The 18,749-nt window shown below is 35.3% G+C and overlaps 2 protein-coding genes and 1 long non-coding RNA gene across 5 annotated transcripts; all 3 read left to right on the top strand.

The window, feature by feature from the left end:
• Positions 1-1,377: 1,377 nt before the first annotated feature.
• Positions 1,378-6,269, top strand: LOC101268700 (probable sugar phosphate/phosphate translocator At3g14410). The gene is made up of 7 exons (XM_004243142.5): positions 1,378-1,704; positions 2,999-3,106; positions 3,185-3,219; positions 3,926-4,038; positions 4,247-4,508; positions 4,610-4,878; positions 5,713-6,269. Exons 1-7 carry the CDS (start codon positions 1,603-1,605, stop codon positions 5,835-5,837), a joined length of 1,014 nt encoding a protein of 337 aa, XP_004243190.1. The 5' UTR covers positions 1,378-1,602; the 3' UTR covers positions 5,838-6,269.
• Positions 6,270-6,388: 119 nt separating this feature from the next.
• On the top strand, positions 6,389-6,930 carry LOC138337593 (uncharacterized). The gene is made up of 2 exons (XR_011210895.1): positions 6,389-6,507; positions 6,694-6,930. It is a non-coding gene; the product is annotated as an uncharacterized lncRNA (long non-coding RNA).
• A 1,074-nt stretch (positions 6,931-8,004) lies between these two features.
• On the top strand, positions 8,005-18,715 carry LOC101243726 (ubiquitin carboxyl-terminal hydrolase 25). Of its 3 annotated transcripts, none has more exons than XR_742375.4 (9): positions 8,005-8,521; positions 8,969-9,455; positions 9,563-9,638; positions 9,717-9,809; positions 10,994-11,080; positions 11,411-12,303; positions 12,940-13,065; positions 18,032-18,205; positions 18,291-18,715. XR_742375.4 is itself a non-coding variant. In XM_010325320.4 (9 exons), the coding sequence occupies exons 1-8, from the start codon at positions 8,344-8,346 to the stop codon at positions 18,150-18,152; spliced, it is 2,061 nt and encodes a 686-aa protein (XP_010323622.1). In that variant the 5' UTR covers positions 8,012-8,343; the 3' UTR covers positions 18,153-18,167; positions 18,291-18,715. The 3 variants fall into 3 exon arrangements, 2 of the variants coding, with proteins under 2 accessions (XP_010323622.1, XP_010323621.1); XM_010325320.4 differs by having other exon boundaries at positions 8,012-8,521; positions 18,032-18,167; XM_010325319.4 differs by having other exon boundaries at positions 8,012-8,521; positions 18,032-18,167; positions 18,245-18,715.
• The last annotated feature ends 34 nt before the right edge of the window (positions 18,716-18,749 follow it).

The following is an 18,749-nucleotide window of genomic DNA, read 5'->3' as shown; positions in this document are numbered from 1 at the left end:
ATATATTTAAACTAAGTAAGATGAATATTTCATTTTTAGTAATGAATGAGTAAAACTTACAAAGAAAATATATAAAAATAAATAAATAAAGTGATGTGTAATTTTGTAAACGAATAATTTGTTCTTAAAATCTATACAATTCATATTATTTTGATTTTCGAATACAATAAATCAAACACTCAATGAAAAATAATCTCAGCATGACTTATCTCATTATAACTAATCCTATCACAATTTGTTTTCAAACCAAGTGTTGTTTATCGAGGCATGTTCTAGGCGGAATTATACTAATAAATACTAGATCTAAATTAATGATATTAGCTAGAGTTTAATCATAGGTTTTGAATTTGATTTTGAAAATTTATCTTCAAATATCTAAACATAACTTTAAATATCAAAAACTCAAATTTTCAAATGCTTACTTCAAAATCTACGATCAAATTGAAGTTCTAAACATTATTTGATTCAATTTCAAAAATCGTAAACAATCATATTCATAAAATTTAAATTCAAAATTCACATTTGTGACTTTTCTCAATCCAAAATACGGTCAAGCAACTGAAAAGTACAAAACATTCTCCTCCTATAAGAATCTTGAAATTTTGAAAATCAAAACTCAAAGGCATAGATGTATTTCAAGAACAGAAATTGAAATTATCAAAATATGTAAGTCGTATAATATAACTTGCTCAAATTATGTGAATAAGACAAAATGAATAACAAATATTGAATTGATATAAAATAATAAGTCAAGCAAATATAAAGACTCTATGATTCGACTTATCATTTCACAGTATCAATAAATAAATTTATTGTTATTGACATTAATTAAGAAAATGAGTAACAAAGCTTAAGAACACGATATAGTACTAAATATTTTGTTGGTGAAAGAATAATGATTCTACCGTTTAATCGAATGAAAAATAGGTTATAGTCAATTCTAAAAAATATGATACGTGAAAAAAAATCACTTGACGAAGACCCTTGTTTCCTCATATCTATGCAATTATTTCCTCGTCTTCTTCCGCAGCTTTTTCTTCTTTTATATTTGTTTTCGTGAACTTAATTTTATTTATTTCTCTTAATAAAAAAAATAATTTCACATTTAACTTAAAAATTAAAAAAGAACATGTAATCCAAAATAAATTATTGATACAAAATTAATTATTATATCATTAATATAAAACAAATTTAAGAAACAACACTACTACAAAGCAAATTTTAAAAATTATATATATCAGTAATACAAGATAAATATCAATAAATCTTGTTATATTTGATATAATTTTTATTTTTTTTATGTTTTCATTATGTTTGGTCAAATTTTATTTTTTTTAATCCATTGGTAAATGCGAAAAATGGCATTAGAAGGAAAGTAAACGAGAATGGCGGAGTCGGTAATAGGATCATGAAAAAGAGAAGTGGGAAAATAAGCAACCAAAGCCAAATCCATCAAGTCAGGCAGGCGCGCTAAAAGTCTGAACACTACACTCCTCTGACTTTCTCGTCACACTTTTTAACCATTCTACTCCAACAATCTGTCACTTCTTAAACTTTTCTTCAAATATCTAACATTCCCACCAGTTTGTGAGGGATTCATAAATGGCGGATCCGCAGAGAAAATGGGTGACCGACGATGTATTAACATACGCATATCTTCTCCTCTACATTGCACTCTCTAGTGGTCAGATCTTCTTCAACAAGGTAATCCCTTCTAATTAACCACGTAAATTTGCTTATAAATTAATTCGGATTCGTTGTCTATCCTGTGACTGTAATTGATACTGGAGTAATGCTTTGTGCCTTGGATATAATGGCAACTTTCGCCACTGCTTTCAATTTATAGTTGAATAGTTTCGTAATATATGTGTTTGTTGTTTGTGCTCATTTTGCATCCATAATAACAAGACAGTATTGATGGAGGAGTAGATAAATAAATTGTACATAGAGTTTCTTAAGGAAAATGCACGGGTTGAACCAACACTGTCCCGGTGCAGCGTCCGTTTACTTAAAATCATGGATCTGTCTTTGACAGTTGGAAGAAATGTCTCTTTCTATGAGTGATATACACGGAGCATACATTGTTGCAAAGTTGTGAAATTATGCCTTAAGGGTAGTGTCAGCGCTCATAAGGCCAATTGCACTTCAACCTGTCCGTAATTCTATCATTTATGTATTTTTCTGAGTTGTTATATAAGATAGGCTGAAAAATCAGGTAATCAAGTTAATGAACTGGTTTTTAGACATTTGAAGTCACAAAGGTGGAGTTCAATGATATAGAACTTCATATTACTTCATGGGAAGCAGTAGTATCTCATAAGTCTCATCAATTTGTTTGTTCCAAGTGTATTGTTTGTGCAAACATTTGATAAGCCTCATCAAATCATTGTTTGTTTGTTCCAAGTTTGTTTTTTGTGAAAACATTTTATAAATCTCATCAATTCATTAATTTGTTTGTTCTAAGTGTATTGATTGTGAAAACATTTTATCCCTTTAACCAGAAACTTAAGGTTGCATTATGTTTTTAATCAGTCAAATGTCTCTTGTACCAGTTTAAAGAAGTTACAGAAGTGTAAACACTAAAAAGATTCTTTTCTTCTAGTATTTCTTTTTGTGCTGTTGACTGTCTATATTTTGTTCATTTTACAACTTAGTTGAGAATTCATTTTAGAGATTGTTAAGTAAACATATAGAAGTGACATTCAATATACATAAGGAGTGATCTATTAGAATAAAAACTTACAGAATTTTGAGAACCTGCAACATCTTAGTCAAATAACTACCTATAAAATAATCTTTTGTTACTGTGTGAGAGAGAGAGGTTGGGATTTTCTTTTGAACTGATTTTATTTGATCATGGATTTCTGCTTCTTTGCTTATCTAGCTCTATTTTAAGTCAACTCTAGTTAACAATTGCAGCATTTTAAGACTAGTTCGCATCTCTGACGTGTTGTAGCTCCTTCAGACTTTATCTGACTTATAGTGACGTGTGTTGCAGTGGGTTTTGTCTTCAAAAGAAGTAAACTTTCCTTATCCCCTTGGATTGACTCTGCTTCACATGGTCTTCTCCTCAATTCTATGTTTTATGCTTACCAAGGTTCTCAAGGTAAATAATATTCCCTTTTTGTTTTTATTGGTTACATGAATGCCACCTTATAGTGCTAATTTAGGGGATTTCATGCAGATAATGAAAGTTGAGGAAGGGATGACTCTAGATATGTGAGTATTCAAGTGAAAAGAGTTTCATGTCAAATATTTATCTTATTATGGATATTGATTGGCTTCTACCAGAGGAATTATTTTCTTTCCTGACATTGTACTTAAGCTCATTTACTTGTTCCCAAGTTATATGTCTAGCTTTCTTTTTTCTTTTTTTTTTGATGTGACAGCGGGTTTCACTTTTGTATGAAATAATTATACCAAGTATTTTATCTCAAAAGAAATTACACAAGAATCCGCCTTTTTGAACCTAAAAAAAACTATTCCTTTTCATCAACTCTTAACAAAAATGTAAGTCAATTTGTAGCCTCCACGTGTTCTTATTAGAGTTGTTACATATTTAAGTTCTGACCTTAGAAATGTGCCAACTCAATTGTGACTAAAATGGAGTAATCAAATTAGGCTAAAAAAGGAGTTCAGCATGCTGGTTTTTACCAAATAATGAGAGAATCAAAAGTTAATGGTGAACTTCCTTATTTACCTATTTGTGTGAACTTGATCAAGATGTTGAAGAATCTTTCAGTGTGGGCTTCTCGTTATCTTTTATACGTGCATTCTAATTCATCCATGTAAGACAACTATTTGCTCTTGTTGTCATTTTTCTTCTTCTTGTTGTTCTTTTTTTGTGGTCCTCTTTTGTCAGATTTTCTCTTTCAATTGTTTCTGAAATTTCATTTATTCAAAATATTGTGGTTTCAAAATGCAGATACATTAGTTCGGTCATACCAATTGGTGCAATGTTTGCAATGACACTTTGGCTTGGGAACACTGCCTACCTTTATATTTCTGTTTCATTTGCTCAAATGTTGAAAGCAATCAGTAAGTAGTACTGTTATTAGCTGGCTTATGTACTGTAGACTATAGAAGGTAAAGGTAAATACAGCTTTAGGATATGATAGGGGAGCTGTCATGCGACACTTCATGCTTGATAGATGGCTTTAGAGGCTCGGCCGATGACCATTTGCTCAAGTACTTTTTTAATTTGTGCCAAGGGCATCATCTCTCTCTCTTTTGGTTTCTTCTGCAGTGCCAGTAGCAGTTTTCATTCTGGGGGTTGCAGCCGGACTTGAAATGATGAGCTGCAGAATGCTTCTCATAATGTCAGTAATCAGTTTGGGTGTACTTGTGGCTTCTTATGGGGAAATAGATATTAACTGGGTAGGTGTTGTCTATCAAATGGGAGGTGTTGTTGGAGAAGCTTTGAGGCTTATATTTATGGAGATTCTGGTGAAACGGAAAGGCCTGAAGCTCAATCCCATATCTGTGATGTACTATGTTAGCCCATGCAGGCATGTATTTTTATAGTCTAAAAGCTTGATGTATTGATAATTTTATTTCTGTTTCAACACTATAGATTCCTATTTAATTGGAATCTTCTTGACAAATGCAGTGCTCTTTGTCTTTTAGTTCCATGGATCTTTTTGGAGAAACCTAAGATGGATGAACAGAGGACATGGAGCTTTCAACCTCTTATTCTAACCCTGAATTCTTTATGTACCTTTGCCTTGAATCTGTCAGTTTTTCTGGTGATTCAACACACAAGTGCCCTGACAATTCGTGTTGCTGGAGTTGTCAAAGATTGGGTGGTTGTGCTGTTATCCGCACTTCTTTTTGCTGATACGAAATTGACACTGATTAATCTTTTTGGTTATGCTATTGGTAACTTTTCTAACCTCCTCCTCAAGATTCTTCTCCTAACCCTCTTGTGTGGTTCACTGCAGAAATATTGCTCTTTTTTTTACTGCCAAGATATTGCTTTGACTGTTTTAAGTGCATTATAGACATGTTCAATGTTCTCCTGTGCTGAGTTCCACAATTCTTGTGCAGTCAAATAGGATCAATCCATGAAAAGATTAGATTATTGAATGCATTTTTGTTTAGGTTCCCGGGATTATCTGCCTTCTTTTTGTGATGAGAAATAGTATGTCATTTGTGGTCCCCAGATGATGGATCAATCCCTTATATTGAAAAGCCTCCATTAAATCTTCCATCTCTTCCTGCCGTGGGTCAATTTAACTTCTCGAAGTCGCACAATCCTTCTGATTTTATATCTGTGGGTTTGTGCAAAACTTTTAGAGCTTTTGAGAATGGACTGTACCAACTACCATAACTGCAAATATCAATGCTGCCGCTAGTCCATGGAGAATATTTAAGATTTCTTTTGACCTTGTGCAATTGATTTTTTTCTTTTTCAGAATTTGTATTAAATTGGACCGACATAATCATCACTTCTAGTTAGTGATTCTTTGGAGACAGATGCCAACTGATGGTTATGATCTTAGTAGTACATCATCTTGTTACTTGGAGGGTTATAAGTGTAATGCTTAACTGAACTTCATGTTGGTCGGGACGGTCTTTAATTATTTCTCAAGCTAGTCTACCTAAACAAAAGTTTCTGCCTACTGTGTTTATACGTGTGGTAAGAAGTATGACGATTCATGGTACTACTTCATGAGCCCTTAATAACATATGAAGTTGTGGTGTTCTGTGCAGCTATTGCAGGTGTAGCAGCATATAATAATCACAAGCTAAAAAAGGGAACTTCCCAAGCAAGTTCAGATGAGTCTGAACCCACTCAATCTGTACCTTTAATACAATCTTCAAATTCCAACAAGTAGATAGATATATGTGAAGAACAGCCTCACAATTTATTGTGAGGTCTTGCATGTAAATGATGGGAATTGTTCAAGTTCTTGTAATCTCTTATTTGGGGATGGGATTTGACATACTGGCTCAAGATTTTTCTTATGAGAAGCCATCGTGAAACACAGTGATATTTGACTCTAAAGCATGCTTGTGGATGCAACCTTTTCTGATTGCTGCTGCTTTTGAATTTGGAGGATTTTTGTGATACATGTGATGATCGAAACAAAAAAAGTTATACTTGTATGACATAGAGAGTTCGGACCTTGTTCTGGACGAAAATAGGCTGGACTGACATCAAAATTAAACACGCTGACAGTTAACATACTACAATGTATTGCAGACATTTTGGGTTTCAGCAGTTTTTGGTTGAAATTCTTTTATATACAAGGCTGTTGTTGGTGCAATTGAGTTTTATTCTTCTTCTGTATTATGTTCTGCTCAGTATGAGACAATGTTTTCAATGCCTAAGTAGGATATTTCAGAATGATAGAACTTATATATATACAAATTGTGAGTTCATGTTGGTAAAATGAGATTTGCAGGATTGCATTGCTCGGCTACTGCCTACTGATAAGTGGAAGATCCCATGGACCAGGCTTTTGATGGAACTCCTCGACACAAAGGACACTGAAGGGTTGACAGGTGATGAATAGGTGAAAATATGTTTGCTCAGATTGTTCATTAACATGGGATTTGCTTTGTAATTTTTATTGAATTTATGTTGATATCAAATCATTCACTCTTCTGACAGATATTTTGTTTCAAATTTCCTTCACCAGTTTCTCTATATTTCTATTCTCATGAGTTGTTTGTTTGTCTGATTTCCAGATCTTCTTGTGCTAGATCTAGTTGTTTCCTATGCAGAAACTTCTAACTTCTATTAATCTGTGCTTGGTACTCTCTGAATATAGTTTTCAACGACTCTGGACACTGGAACTTCAAAACCATCACTAGTCCAGTACCGGTGCAATAGGTAGATCTTAGTCGCTGATGTAAACTCATCAAGGTGAAATCATTTGTATATTAAAGAAAAGATATAATGTTTATACTGATCTGATACTCCTATATGTGCACAAATAAATCTCACAGCTTTCTTAATCAGAGATCTCAAATAAACTGGAGTATCAAAGCAGGTGAGAAAACAAAAAATTCTGAAAGCTTATTGAGTTTAAGTGATGCTAACTTCTTCTATGTATAGGACAAGGGCCAATTAAAGGTCGAGATAGTACACTTGACACGAGATCAATTATCAAATGATATTGTTTTTAGTGTAGACCTTGACTTTGGTTCAAAGTGCCACCCTTTGTTAAGTAACAAAGAGGATAAGGCTTGGTTTGCCTCAGTTGTCTCCTCCCGAATATATTCGTCATATATTTGGAGTTTCTTTATTTTCTCTCTCTTTTTTTAGAAGAGCATATAACAAAGTATTACCCATTGTTAGTTTAAACTCTCGAGAGCTGAGACTAAGGGTGTGTTTTATTCTAAGGAAATAATTTTCGACTTCTTAATATTTATTTAATTCAAACTTGAAAATAAATATATTTTTTTCTGATATTAGCAACTTTCGTGATCAAATCCATCAAAGTTTGGTGGACAAATATGAAAGACGGCCGTATATAAGGGGTTATTTGCACATATATCCATATTTTAGATCGTTGTTTAATTTTTGTCAATATGTAATTATTTATTTTTTTCATTCATTACAATTAATAAAACAAAAAAAATTAATTAGAAACAGCCTCTTTCAACATAAGTTTATATTTTTACATCATAATATAATACAAATTATATTGTCAAAAAAAATATATAATACAAATCATATTTTACAAAACATATTAAATCATATGGTTAATTCCTATTGAACTTACGCTAATAAAAACATAAATTCAATTTAGAAATCTCAATTTTGACACATAAAACATAATTTAATTTCTACAAAATTTATGTGAGACATAATAAAAATTCTCTAAATTTCAAACATGTAAAATTAAGTTAAAATTATTTCCCTTAAATTTCCATAAGACGAAAAATATGAGGAAAAATTATAAATTTAAAGATGATCCAAATTAGGAATAAACAAATGGGTAAAAAGGACAAAAGACGGATGCCAGATGTGCATTACGCCTCATGGGGCGTGGGTGGGGGAACTTGTTCGCTTCCACACTCTCCTACTCTCCTCTTTTTTTTCTTTTGGCGCAAACATAATATACACACAGCAATAGCGAGCGCCACACTAAAATTTTTACCCCAAATTTAATAAAACACATTTGCCATTTTTTCAAACCACAATTAAACCTCCGTTCTTCTCCAAATCTCCCTCCTCACTGAACCCGAATTTACTACAAAACCTAAGAGAAAGAGATATAGAGAAGAAAGGAGGTGTACTCAAGTGGTAGAGGCGATGCGATCGTGGTGGCTGCAGCTTCGGGGCAGCCCATACGCGGCGGTTCTGACGGAGGAAGACGAATCAGGTCGTTAATGGCCTATTTGCAAATGAATTGGCAGCCCAACCTGCTTAGCCACAAACGCAAGACTGGTCCTCCTTTAGGGCTTAAAAACATCGGAAATACCTGTTATATCAACTCCGTTCTTCAGTGCCTTACTTATACCCCTCCTCTTGCTTATTTCTGCCTCAAATCTCAACATTCCGCTTCTTGTAATTCTTCTCTCTCTTTATTATGATTATACTCATCTTCTTTATGTTTTTCTTATTTTACTTCCTCCCCTCCCCCTTTTCGCCCAATTGGAGCTGAGTGATTATTGGGGATACATATAGCTGACTCTAATTGATTTGGTATTCAGGCATGATAATTGTTATGGTTATTGTTGATTACCTAATAGTTTCGGGTTGAGGTGTTAGTTGCTATGCACTTATGTTATTGATAATTCACATAGTATAGGCCTGACTAGTTTGGGATTGAGGTATTTGTTGTGGTTATTGAGGATTCATATAGCTGTCTCAAGTCACTCAACTAGTTCTGAATCGAAGCATGTATTTGTAGTATTAACTAATTGTTTTTGATAGTTGAGGTGTAGTTGGTAGATTATTTGATTGATGCCCTGGTTTTTTTAGCCTTTTCTTGAATCCCATTATGTTGTGCAGGTGATTCTGAAGCTGCAGCTGCTTCAGGGAAGAAAAGTGAATGTCCTTTTTGTATATTAGAGAAGAGAATAGCTAGGTCTTTGAGTCTTGAATCAGCACTAGATACTCCGGCCAAGATTAATAGTTGCTTAAAGATTTTCGCCCAGCATTTTAGGTTTGGGAGGCAAGAGGATGCTCATGAATTCTTGCGATATGTCATTGACGCCTGTCATAATACGTGTTTGCGGTTGAAGAAGTTGCAGCAGCAGACAAAGAAGGGTGGTGGAGGTGGTGTAGATGGGAATGGGAATACCATTGTTAAGGAGATCTTTGGGGGTGCTCTGCAGAGCCAGGTCAAGTGTTTGTCATGTGGTGCTGAATCAAATAAGGTGGATGAGATTATGGATTTAAGTCTTGATGTACTGCACAGTAGCTCACTCAAAGATGCTTTGCAGAGATTTTTTCAGCCTGAAGTTTTGGATGGAAACAACAAGTACAAGTGTGAGAAGTAAGTATTATCCTCTTTGCTTTTCCTTTAATTCATATTGTATGATAATCTGCTGTTTTAAGTTCGTGTTTTCGCACCTGTTCGAGTAATGACTTATACTTGTTTAGCTGTAAGAAATTGGTGACAGCAAGGAAGCAAATGTCAATTCTTCAAGCACCGAATGTTCTTGTCATTCAGCTCAAGGTACAAACCAGTTGGAATTTCTGTCTTTTCTGTTTTACTGTCAACTGCCTATGCTAACTTATTTTTGATTGTGATCAGAGGTTTGAAGGAATATATGGTGGGAAGATTGATAAGCCCATTGCATTTGAGGAGGTTCTAGTGCTTTCAAGCTACATGTGCAAAGCAAGCCAGGTGTGTGCCGTCGTGATTAAGTTCAATATATGCTGTCTTGCTCTCCACCACTGGATTTATTCTTCCCCAATTAAATTCAGACCATCTTCTAATGAAGCTATCTTCTAATGAGGGTCTTCTGGAAGTAGCCTCTCTATCTCCACGTCCACGAGGTAGGGGTAAGGTCTATGTACACCTTACTCTTTGCCAACCTCACTTGTGGGAATACACTGGGTATATTGTCGTTGTTATAACCTCCATGCATTGCTTGGTCATACTCTCTGTAGAGTCTGTACCTGTCAGTAAAATCTGCATAGAAGAAAGGACTGAACCCTGCACTATTGATATAAAATAGTAATTGGTATTTTTAAAAGTGGTTTGAATATGGTCCCGCCTGTGTTAATATGGGTAGTTGGAGAGAGCAAGATATAAATATGAGAGCTTTTGAAGGAGTAGAGTTGAGTTCCTCTCTTTTGGGGAGTATTCTTCGATCCCTTATTTTCTTTTGGTGTAAACAAAAAGTTCCCTGTTGTATAGATGCTTGAGTGGAGTTTGTAGAGTATCATATTCCGTAGATCCTTTATTTTTTGGTATACCTCTTGTATAAAACCAGTTTGGCCATGCTTATGAATGAAAAGACACTTGATAAATAAAAAGATTACACTAGTATTTTGTTTTACATTAAAATTAAGATAGTAATTCTACTAGTGAACTCCCTTCTTCCTCACTAACTTATGCATGTTCTCTGATCGTTGATTTGGGAAATTTGTGGTCTCATATGTACACAACTTAAGGTTCAGGCAATCTCATCATATTAACAGTGATTGAATATGAATTTTTTATTGGGGTTGAGGCTGTGAGTCTGAGAGCGTTCATTGTGTATATGTTTTTTTTGGAGACACTGTTTTTGGCTTTCTTGATACATGGTACAATGAATTAAGATTTATAATGGGTTGCATCAATTTGGGCATAATAGTATATGGTGCACATAGGTGTATTTTGAACTGTCTTCTTTCAGAATTATACTAGTAATCCTTGCTGACTGAACATCAGTGTGCCTGTTCACATTTATATAAATTTAATGATGTGGAGTTGTGGTATAGTGTTCATCCTAGCTGATTGAACAATAAACTTTTAGTAAATAATTTGAGAAATAAGCTACATCTCTCTCATAGTCAAGTTACTTCATGTTCTTTAATTTGCAGGATCTGCATCCAGAATACAATCTTTTTGGAACTATTGTCCACTCAGGCTTTTCACCAGATTCAGGGCACTATTATGCATATATTAAGGTGACAGCTTCATTCTGTATTAATTGCCCCTTACATTTTTTTCCTGAGAAGTATTAGAAAGCTATTAAAAATAAAAGTCAAACCATTTGCCTTATAATCTCACAAGCAAAAGTTGCCTTATATATCACATGCAAAAGTTGCTGTGTTGTCAACAGCATTACTGGGGAAAAACTGTCTTGTCTAGCCAGACCTTCGAGAGTCCCAACTTTTTCTTCATTCTTTATTCCTTACTTGGTATTGTAAAAGATGATAGTAGTTAGATGATATAGGCAATCATAGTTTTATGTTACCAGATTGTTTGTGTTTTGATTTTGGTTGGCTATTTAACAGGATGCTGTGGGTCGTTGGTACTGCTGTAATGATTCTCAGGTTTCTCCTAAAATCTTGCAAGAAGTGTTGTCAGAAAAGGTGTACATCCTTTTCTTCTCTCGTACCAAACAGAGGTCACCATCCACCAAGACATGTTTATCAATTAATGGATCAAAATCCAATCACTCCAATGGCTTGGCTAAATCCAAAATCTTGACCAGTGACTTAGCAAAAACAGTAAACGAAAAGCAAGTTTTAGGCCACCCCTCCGAGAAAGAAAATGTAGTGATGTCTAAGGTCAGTAAAGTGCATTCGAGCCCAGTGCGAGATTTGGGCATATTTGAAAAATCTTCCTTCAAGAGACCTACCTCTGGTAATATCAAAATGGTTTTTCATTCAAAAGAATCTGGCAATAGAACTGGTGATGTGAGAGCATCAGTTCTTACAGAGAAAAAGATTACATCATTATCAAACAAGAATGGTGTTAGCAAAAGTTGTGGTAATGGCCAAGGGACAAGATCACATGCCTTAACAAATGGAAATGGAAATGGAAAACTTCCAATTGTAGCAACCAGCCCTGTAGCAGACGGTCCCCATGAAGATTATGGTGGAAGTAATGGAAAGGCTGCAGGAAAGGATTCATACCACAAAGAGGTGAATAGATCATCATCTTTAGCAAATGGAAATGGTAAAATTCAAAGTGTTGCAACGGATACCTTGAGGGGAAGTCTGCATAGAAATAATGGGGAGAATAGTGAAAGCCTGGCAGCAATATCTTCTGCATACAGGGATACATCCAATGGCCATGTTGAATCGTCTTCTATCTCAGGTTCAAAGAGAAAATCACCAGATCAGTGCATCTTGCTTGAGTATGATGTTCAGTCTCGTGCAAAGGTGGAAGAATTAAAAAAAGAGTATGTTACTCTTTCTTTGATTACCTGCATTCCTTTGCCTTAGTATTATTTAAGTATTATTATAACACAGTGACAGAAGTTTTGAATTCATTATATTTGTCCTTGCATTTGCTAGAACTTGAGACTGTGGTTTGAAAATGCTAGGGGTTTCTTTTACGTATTTTGCTGCAAAGTAGCTTTAGCTGAATTTTGATCTTGCCTTTTACTGGGGTTCTCCTGATAACATAGGATGCAAATGCATTTTGCTTTTATTGTCATTTCTCTTAATTAGGGCCATATATTATATATCCTTAAGAATTAATAAACTGGGACCGCTCATCTCTATGATATTGGTTAACATATCTTATGTTGGCCTTACTAACAATGTACTGAGGAGTTCTGGGAAAGGAGGTTGAATAGGACTTTGACCCTAGCTGTTAAGTTCAGATTCTTACTGTTCTCAAGCTATACAATCGGGAAGCTCCCTTTTGCTGTCATCTCCTCTAGTGGTTAGAGATCATGAAGTGCTTTCTACTTCCAGTGTCCTGCTAAATAAACTTTTTTTATGAAACTGGCAACTAGCTAAATAAACAGTTCACAACTTTATCTTATATCCGCAACGTGATTATTTAACCCTATCTTTCGAATGAGTTTCAGGCTCCATCAGGAAGCTTCATCATTTCTAAGAACATGTGGTTGGTCAGAAGAAGTTTATGCTTTTATGCGTTCCAAAAAGTCGGGGACACAATCAAACTTTCAAGCATCAGATGTTAATGCGATGAAGTAAGTTCCTCTAGCTTTGCAGTTTGAATTAGTTTAATTAAGACTACCTATTTGTCCTTGAGGTCGGAAGTTATTTCTCTCTTCTTTGTTTGCTTTAGTACAAATTTTGATAAATAGATACTTTGGAAAACTAAAATATGTATGGGGTACTATTACCTTGTTTCTTATCATTGTTTATTCCAAAGTTGTGTGGCCTGCTATCTTTTTGTCTTTTTCACTAGATGATGCAGTATTTTACTACCATCATAAAAGTAAACTTAGCATTTCTGTGTACATGTTTAGGTATTGGGGCATAGTTGCATATATTTTCTACTATCTTTGTATTCCTACCAAACTGAAAAGAAAGGCACAGTACATCCAAACTTTCTTCTTCATCTTCGTGTTTAAACTACGTTGCTCAAGTTGGACGTGGACTGTCTTGCAAGGGGAAAAGATTAAGAGGTTGCTTTGATGTGAACATGATAAAGTTAACTGCCAAAGGATATGTTTAAGTTCCAACAATTGCATTTTTTGAGAAATCTCTCAGTGAGACTAGCTCCTGTACTTTTCAAAAAAGAATATTTGGATCTAATGCTGAGGAATATGAATTACCAATTTTCAAAAAGAATAGTTGGAAATGAATACGTCGAGTTAATTCTCTTTGGGTTTGGAATAGTACAAATTTCATTTCTGTCATTGGTTAAGTTTGATATTTACTCTATCAAGGTGTAGTGTTGTCCCTTTTCATTTTGGTGCTATTATCAAGGAAAATTGAACTACTATTCTACTAAAATGTAAGTGGTCCAATATGAGTGGGGGGGGGGGGGACTGGGGAGGGGGCAATTGTTTGGTCACCAATATTGTAGCTAGGTTTTTAAGATTTTAATGTATATGTAGAGTTGATTCTATTTGGGTTTGGAATAGTACTAAGTAATTTACCTAAATAAGCGGGTGTAGCAGAAAGAATAAAATCTCTCTTGTGTTGGAGAGTTTTCCCAATTTCATTTCTGTCATTGGTTAACTTTGATATTTACTTGATGGTGTATTGTTGTCCCTTTTCATTTTGGTGCAATTATCAAGGAAAATTTGAGCTATTATTCTACTAAAATGTAAATGGTCCAAAATGAGCATAAAGTTGATTGTCTGGAAAATTTTAACATCATTAACATTGAAGTAGGTCCCGAAATATCTCTCTATGATAGAATTATGGGGAAATCATGGAGAAGCATGCAGAAAAAGTATTTTGCTAACTGCACAAGAAGTTTTTAATTTGAGAAAGTGGATTTAGTTTAGGGATTCTGAAGGTGTTAAAAGGGGTCGCGTTAGAACTAATCACTTGGATGAGAGTTTTCTCGAATGATGTGATCTGTTGGATCCACAAGACCTAGCAAAAGTAGGACAGACTGGAGGAAAAAGATCTGAATAGGTGAATACCTATCAGTTGAGACCATGTTTTTGCTACAGTAGTATATTTACTTTAGGTCTTATGTCTTCTAGGAGGTTTTTTTTTTTGAAACTGGAGTCTTGTTTTCTAGTTATCTTTTGTTCTTAGCTGAGATTTATATGTCAACAATTATTTATTATTTTTATTGTTTTTACTATTTTTGTTATTGCACAATATGGGGTCAATGGTTGGGCTTAAATAGAGCAGTATGGTCGGTGAGAATTCATAAGGTCCATCCCAACTTGCTCGGGATTGAGGTGTAGTGGTTGTTGGACTTAGCTTAGGGACAATCTATACAAAAAGATGGAAAGATACAATTTCCCTCATCTTTTTTCGTGAAACAGGGAAAAGACACCTCTATTTTCCCTCCTCCATTTTCCTACTTGAGTGTTATTTAATCAGCCAAACAGCGCTTCACCTGCAAATCGGCCCAGTAGTGCTTCATGGTCTACCCAATAGTGCTGCATATCTAAACCACTCTGTCTAAGATTGGTAAACATAACACAGCAGACATCGTTTTTGGCTCTTTTTACTTTGTGGCTAAAAGTTCTCCAGCAATACATAATTTAACTTGGGACGAGAAAGTACTGTTCAATAACAATACGTTGAGTGGATTAACTACAGAGGATTCATATAGTTTCAACTCGAATTAATAGCACTGAGCCATACTTGATTGAGTTTTATTGACAGTGAATGGAAATTTGGTTTTATCAAAAGTGATTGACAAGTGTTTCCTTCCATTTTTAAACAAGGTAAGTGACCTGCAAGCTCTTTTTTCTGTGTTCTTGCTTTAGTGTGTTGTTTGAAGATATTCTGTTTTTGCCTCTTCTATTCCAGATCTAATTGTTGAATTCCCCGACTCCTTTGACTGCATCCACCACTCACCACATGTACTGTTTGTTGTTGCCTTGGCTCATATTCTATTTGTCCTCTCCACAACACAATTCTGTCTTCCCACTTTTGTCCTGTTCCTTTTTTCTTTTTCACAATGTGCAGTATATGAACTGAGAGAGAAGTGTGTCCCTAATTAATTGTGCCCGGTGCTGTTTGCTTGCCATTATGTTATTTCGTGATAATTCTTGTAGCTTGTATTGCAAAATGTTTTTTGATTACAAATGAAAAGGAAAAGTACCATTCGAGCACGTCAAGATCTTTGTTGCTTATTCTTGTGATTGTCCTTCTTGTTGCTGTTGTTTGGAGGTAAGATTGTCACTGCATCTCAATGCATTATTAGTATTTGTAACATGGTGCACTTGACTTGAAATGTATCCTTGGGTGAACACAACAATGTCAACGAGTGTTAAGATTCTTTCATATTCTTTTTTTGATGAAATAAGTAGTGTATTAATAAGCAAAGCATCCAGCAGATGCATAATTACAGAAGTAGGAAGAGTCAGCTCAAATAATGGACAAAAAAAACTTATCTAAGGACTAGTGAGCTTACTAATTCCAAGAAAATATCAGTGCTAAAAGCAGGTGTAAGATTAACCCAACATAAGAGTAGAACTAAGCATCTGGCCTGGAGCTTGGAGTTGACAGTTGATTCCTCTCTGTCTATAAGCACCACAAAATAGAAGCTGGAACCATAGATTTTTGATAAACCAGATCTTTTTGATGGATTTCTCAACTAACCTTTAGTTCCAGTTAACAAAAATGAAAAATCTCTCTAATACTAAAGGGCATAAACCCACTGTAAGCCAAGGAAGGATAAGTACGTAGATGATAGACCAGATGTCTGAAGCAACATGGAGTGATGGAGATGTAAGAATAAATGATTGACAGATTCTTGATTGTAATGCACATGTTACATCTGTTAGCTAGGTGACATCTCCTTCTTTTATGATTAGCTTTAGTCAGAACTCAGAAGGCATTTCGTAAGGCTAACCAACAGAAGTCTTGGAGTTTGGGAGGCATTTTCTCCTGTCATACAAGCTTCCAAGGCCACTGATCAATTAGAGCTTTATTGGAGCTCATGAGTTGATAGTTGGCTTTGACCAAGTATAAGCCATCCAAGTTGTTGCCCCATCTGAACATGTCCTCTGAGGATTGATGGCAATATGCTGTAAAATGCCAAGGAGGCCTGACAGTTCTTTGAACTCCCAGTCATTCATATTTCTTCTCAAGCTTGGATGCCAAGTATTTCCCTCTCAATTCTCGATAAGAGTAGTCACGATTGGAAGCAATGGGGAAAATCGTGGGGCACGCTTAAGCTTCCTTCAGAGTCAATTGATGTAACCATAGATCTTTACAGAAAAGAATATAATTCCCATCATCCACCTGCAAAGATGAATTCTTGAGAAAAGAATGGACGCAACACTTTATTCTCTTCTACCGCTCTTTGTTTACTTCTGGCCTTCCCAAACTCCTACATGGGGGGTGTCAGATCTTGGAGTAAGCTCCCTTCAACACCTAAGTGCTTTTTCTTACACCTATTTAGCTAATGGGGCATTGGTGATTGGTCACAGCCGAAATTCTGTCAAGCTGCAGAAGAACTTCTGAAGGGGTGGGGATTAGGGACATAAATTAAGTAGGGATGCTGCTACCAAAAGAAAGATATTGTTGTTTCCAAAGCTAACCTCTTTTTCCAGTTTCTGAACAATCCCAGATAGGTGGTTGGAAAACAATCTGTATTGCAACACATAGTCTCACCTAGCTCATCCAATTCAGGAACCAAATTAACAGGATAAATGACACTTTAAATATGTGATGTGAAGCCCAGGGAGTGCCTCAAAGATTATCTAAATAATTTTTAAGTGTTAGACCTCTGACCTCTCATGACAACAGAAGATGTGAGAGTGCCATCAGCAGACAACCCATGAGAAACAGAGGCTGAGGTATTAGTCCCATTGCCAATACCAAAACCCTCCAGCCAGTTGAGTTGTTAAGCCTTGTCTATCATCCTGCTAAGACCCTCCATGGCTAGTAAGAAAAGAAAGGGGGATGGGGGTCCCTTGCTTTATTCCTCTCTTGAGAGAGAAATTCCAACTGGACTCCTGTGAACCAACACAGAATATTTAACTGTAGTGAATAATCCATTTGTCTCCAAAGCCCATCTGCCTCAAGATAGATAATAGGTACTTACTGTTTAATTTGTCAAAGGCCTTTTCTGTCCAGTTTAAATAGCAGCCCAGAAACACCACTCTTAAATCTCCAGTCAAGGGTGGGCCTCTGTAGCAATGAGAGCAGCATCTGTGATCTTGTCTGCCTTTAATGAGGTTTCTGGAAACATTAAAAAGTCTTGGTTTAGAAAAGATTAGAAATGAGGATGACATGCAATTCCCTTCCGAGTCATTGTTGTGGTCATGATGAACTTTTGGCTGAGAAACAAGTGCATGTAGGTCAATCAGAAAAGGAAAATAAGGATAAGATGGTGGTGGACTAAAGGTTCACTGATCTATGGCTAGTACTTGTATTGTCAATGAACAATTATCAGAGTCCATTACCGACTATTACATAGATAGTGTGATGATGCTTACACATGCCTTTATACTCTCTTTTCTTTTTATCTTCGAATATTTGTGCTAAATATTGTTCGTCTTGCAGGGAGTTGTTGATTGCAGATGCCAAATCAATGTTTATCTCACAAATTCCTCAATCATTGAAGGGCAGTCTTATTGAACGTTTAACATCATTTAGTCAAGGAACACCACCCTCCAGTACCTAAGCACACTTGGACATGGTATGTGCAGAAGCAGAATGGTCTTTTCAGGTTTTAAGGTGCACAAATCATGTGAATTACCCTTGAAAATTTTGCAGTCCATTGACGAAGGTGCTGATTTTCTTGGCCTGTATTCTTTGTCAGTTGGAGATGGAATGTCTGTTTGCGCAGACGATTATAAGTTGTCTTTGATTTTCTTCAGTCAGCTGTACTGTATCACCAAATGTGTTCATTCAGGTAAAAGAGGAAATCAAAGTGGCAACATCTTATTCCGGTAGACATATTTTCTTGAGAGGTAGGAGAGCCTATAGAAGCAGCGTAAATTCCTTTTGTGATGTATGATATATGCCCATTTTGCCGTAGTTTTTTAGCATGTAATCCTCATTTTATGGATGCTTACCAATTTTTTTCCATAAAATTGTGGTCGAGGTTGTATTGTTGAATCTGGAGATGAGGTTTCACTTTCGAACATACATACATTATAATACCATCCATCATCAGATAATTGTTGAAGGAATTCCATATTCATAGATTTGTATCTCAGATTTCTATAAGATACTGCTTTGATATGTGTCTCGTCTCAATTACGAAAATTATCGGTCT

The sequence above is a fragment of the Solanum lycopersicum genome, chromosome 7 (genome assembly GCF_036512215.1).
Source record: "Solanum lycopersicum chromosome 7, SLM_r2.1".
In the NCBI taxonomy this organism is placed as follows: domain Eukaryota; kingdom Viridiplantae; phylum Streptophyta; class Magnoliopsida; order Solanales; family Solanaceae; genus Solanum; species Solanum lycopersicum.
This window is presented reverse-complemented; position numbering and strand designations above follow the sequence as displayed.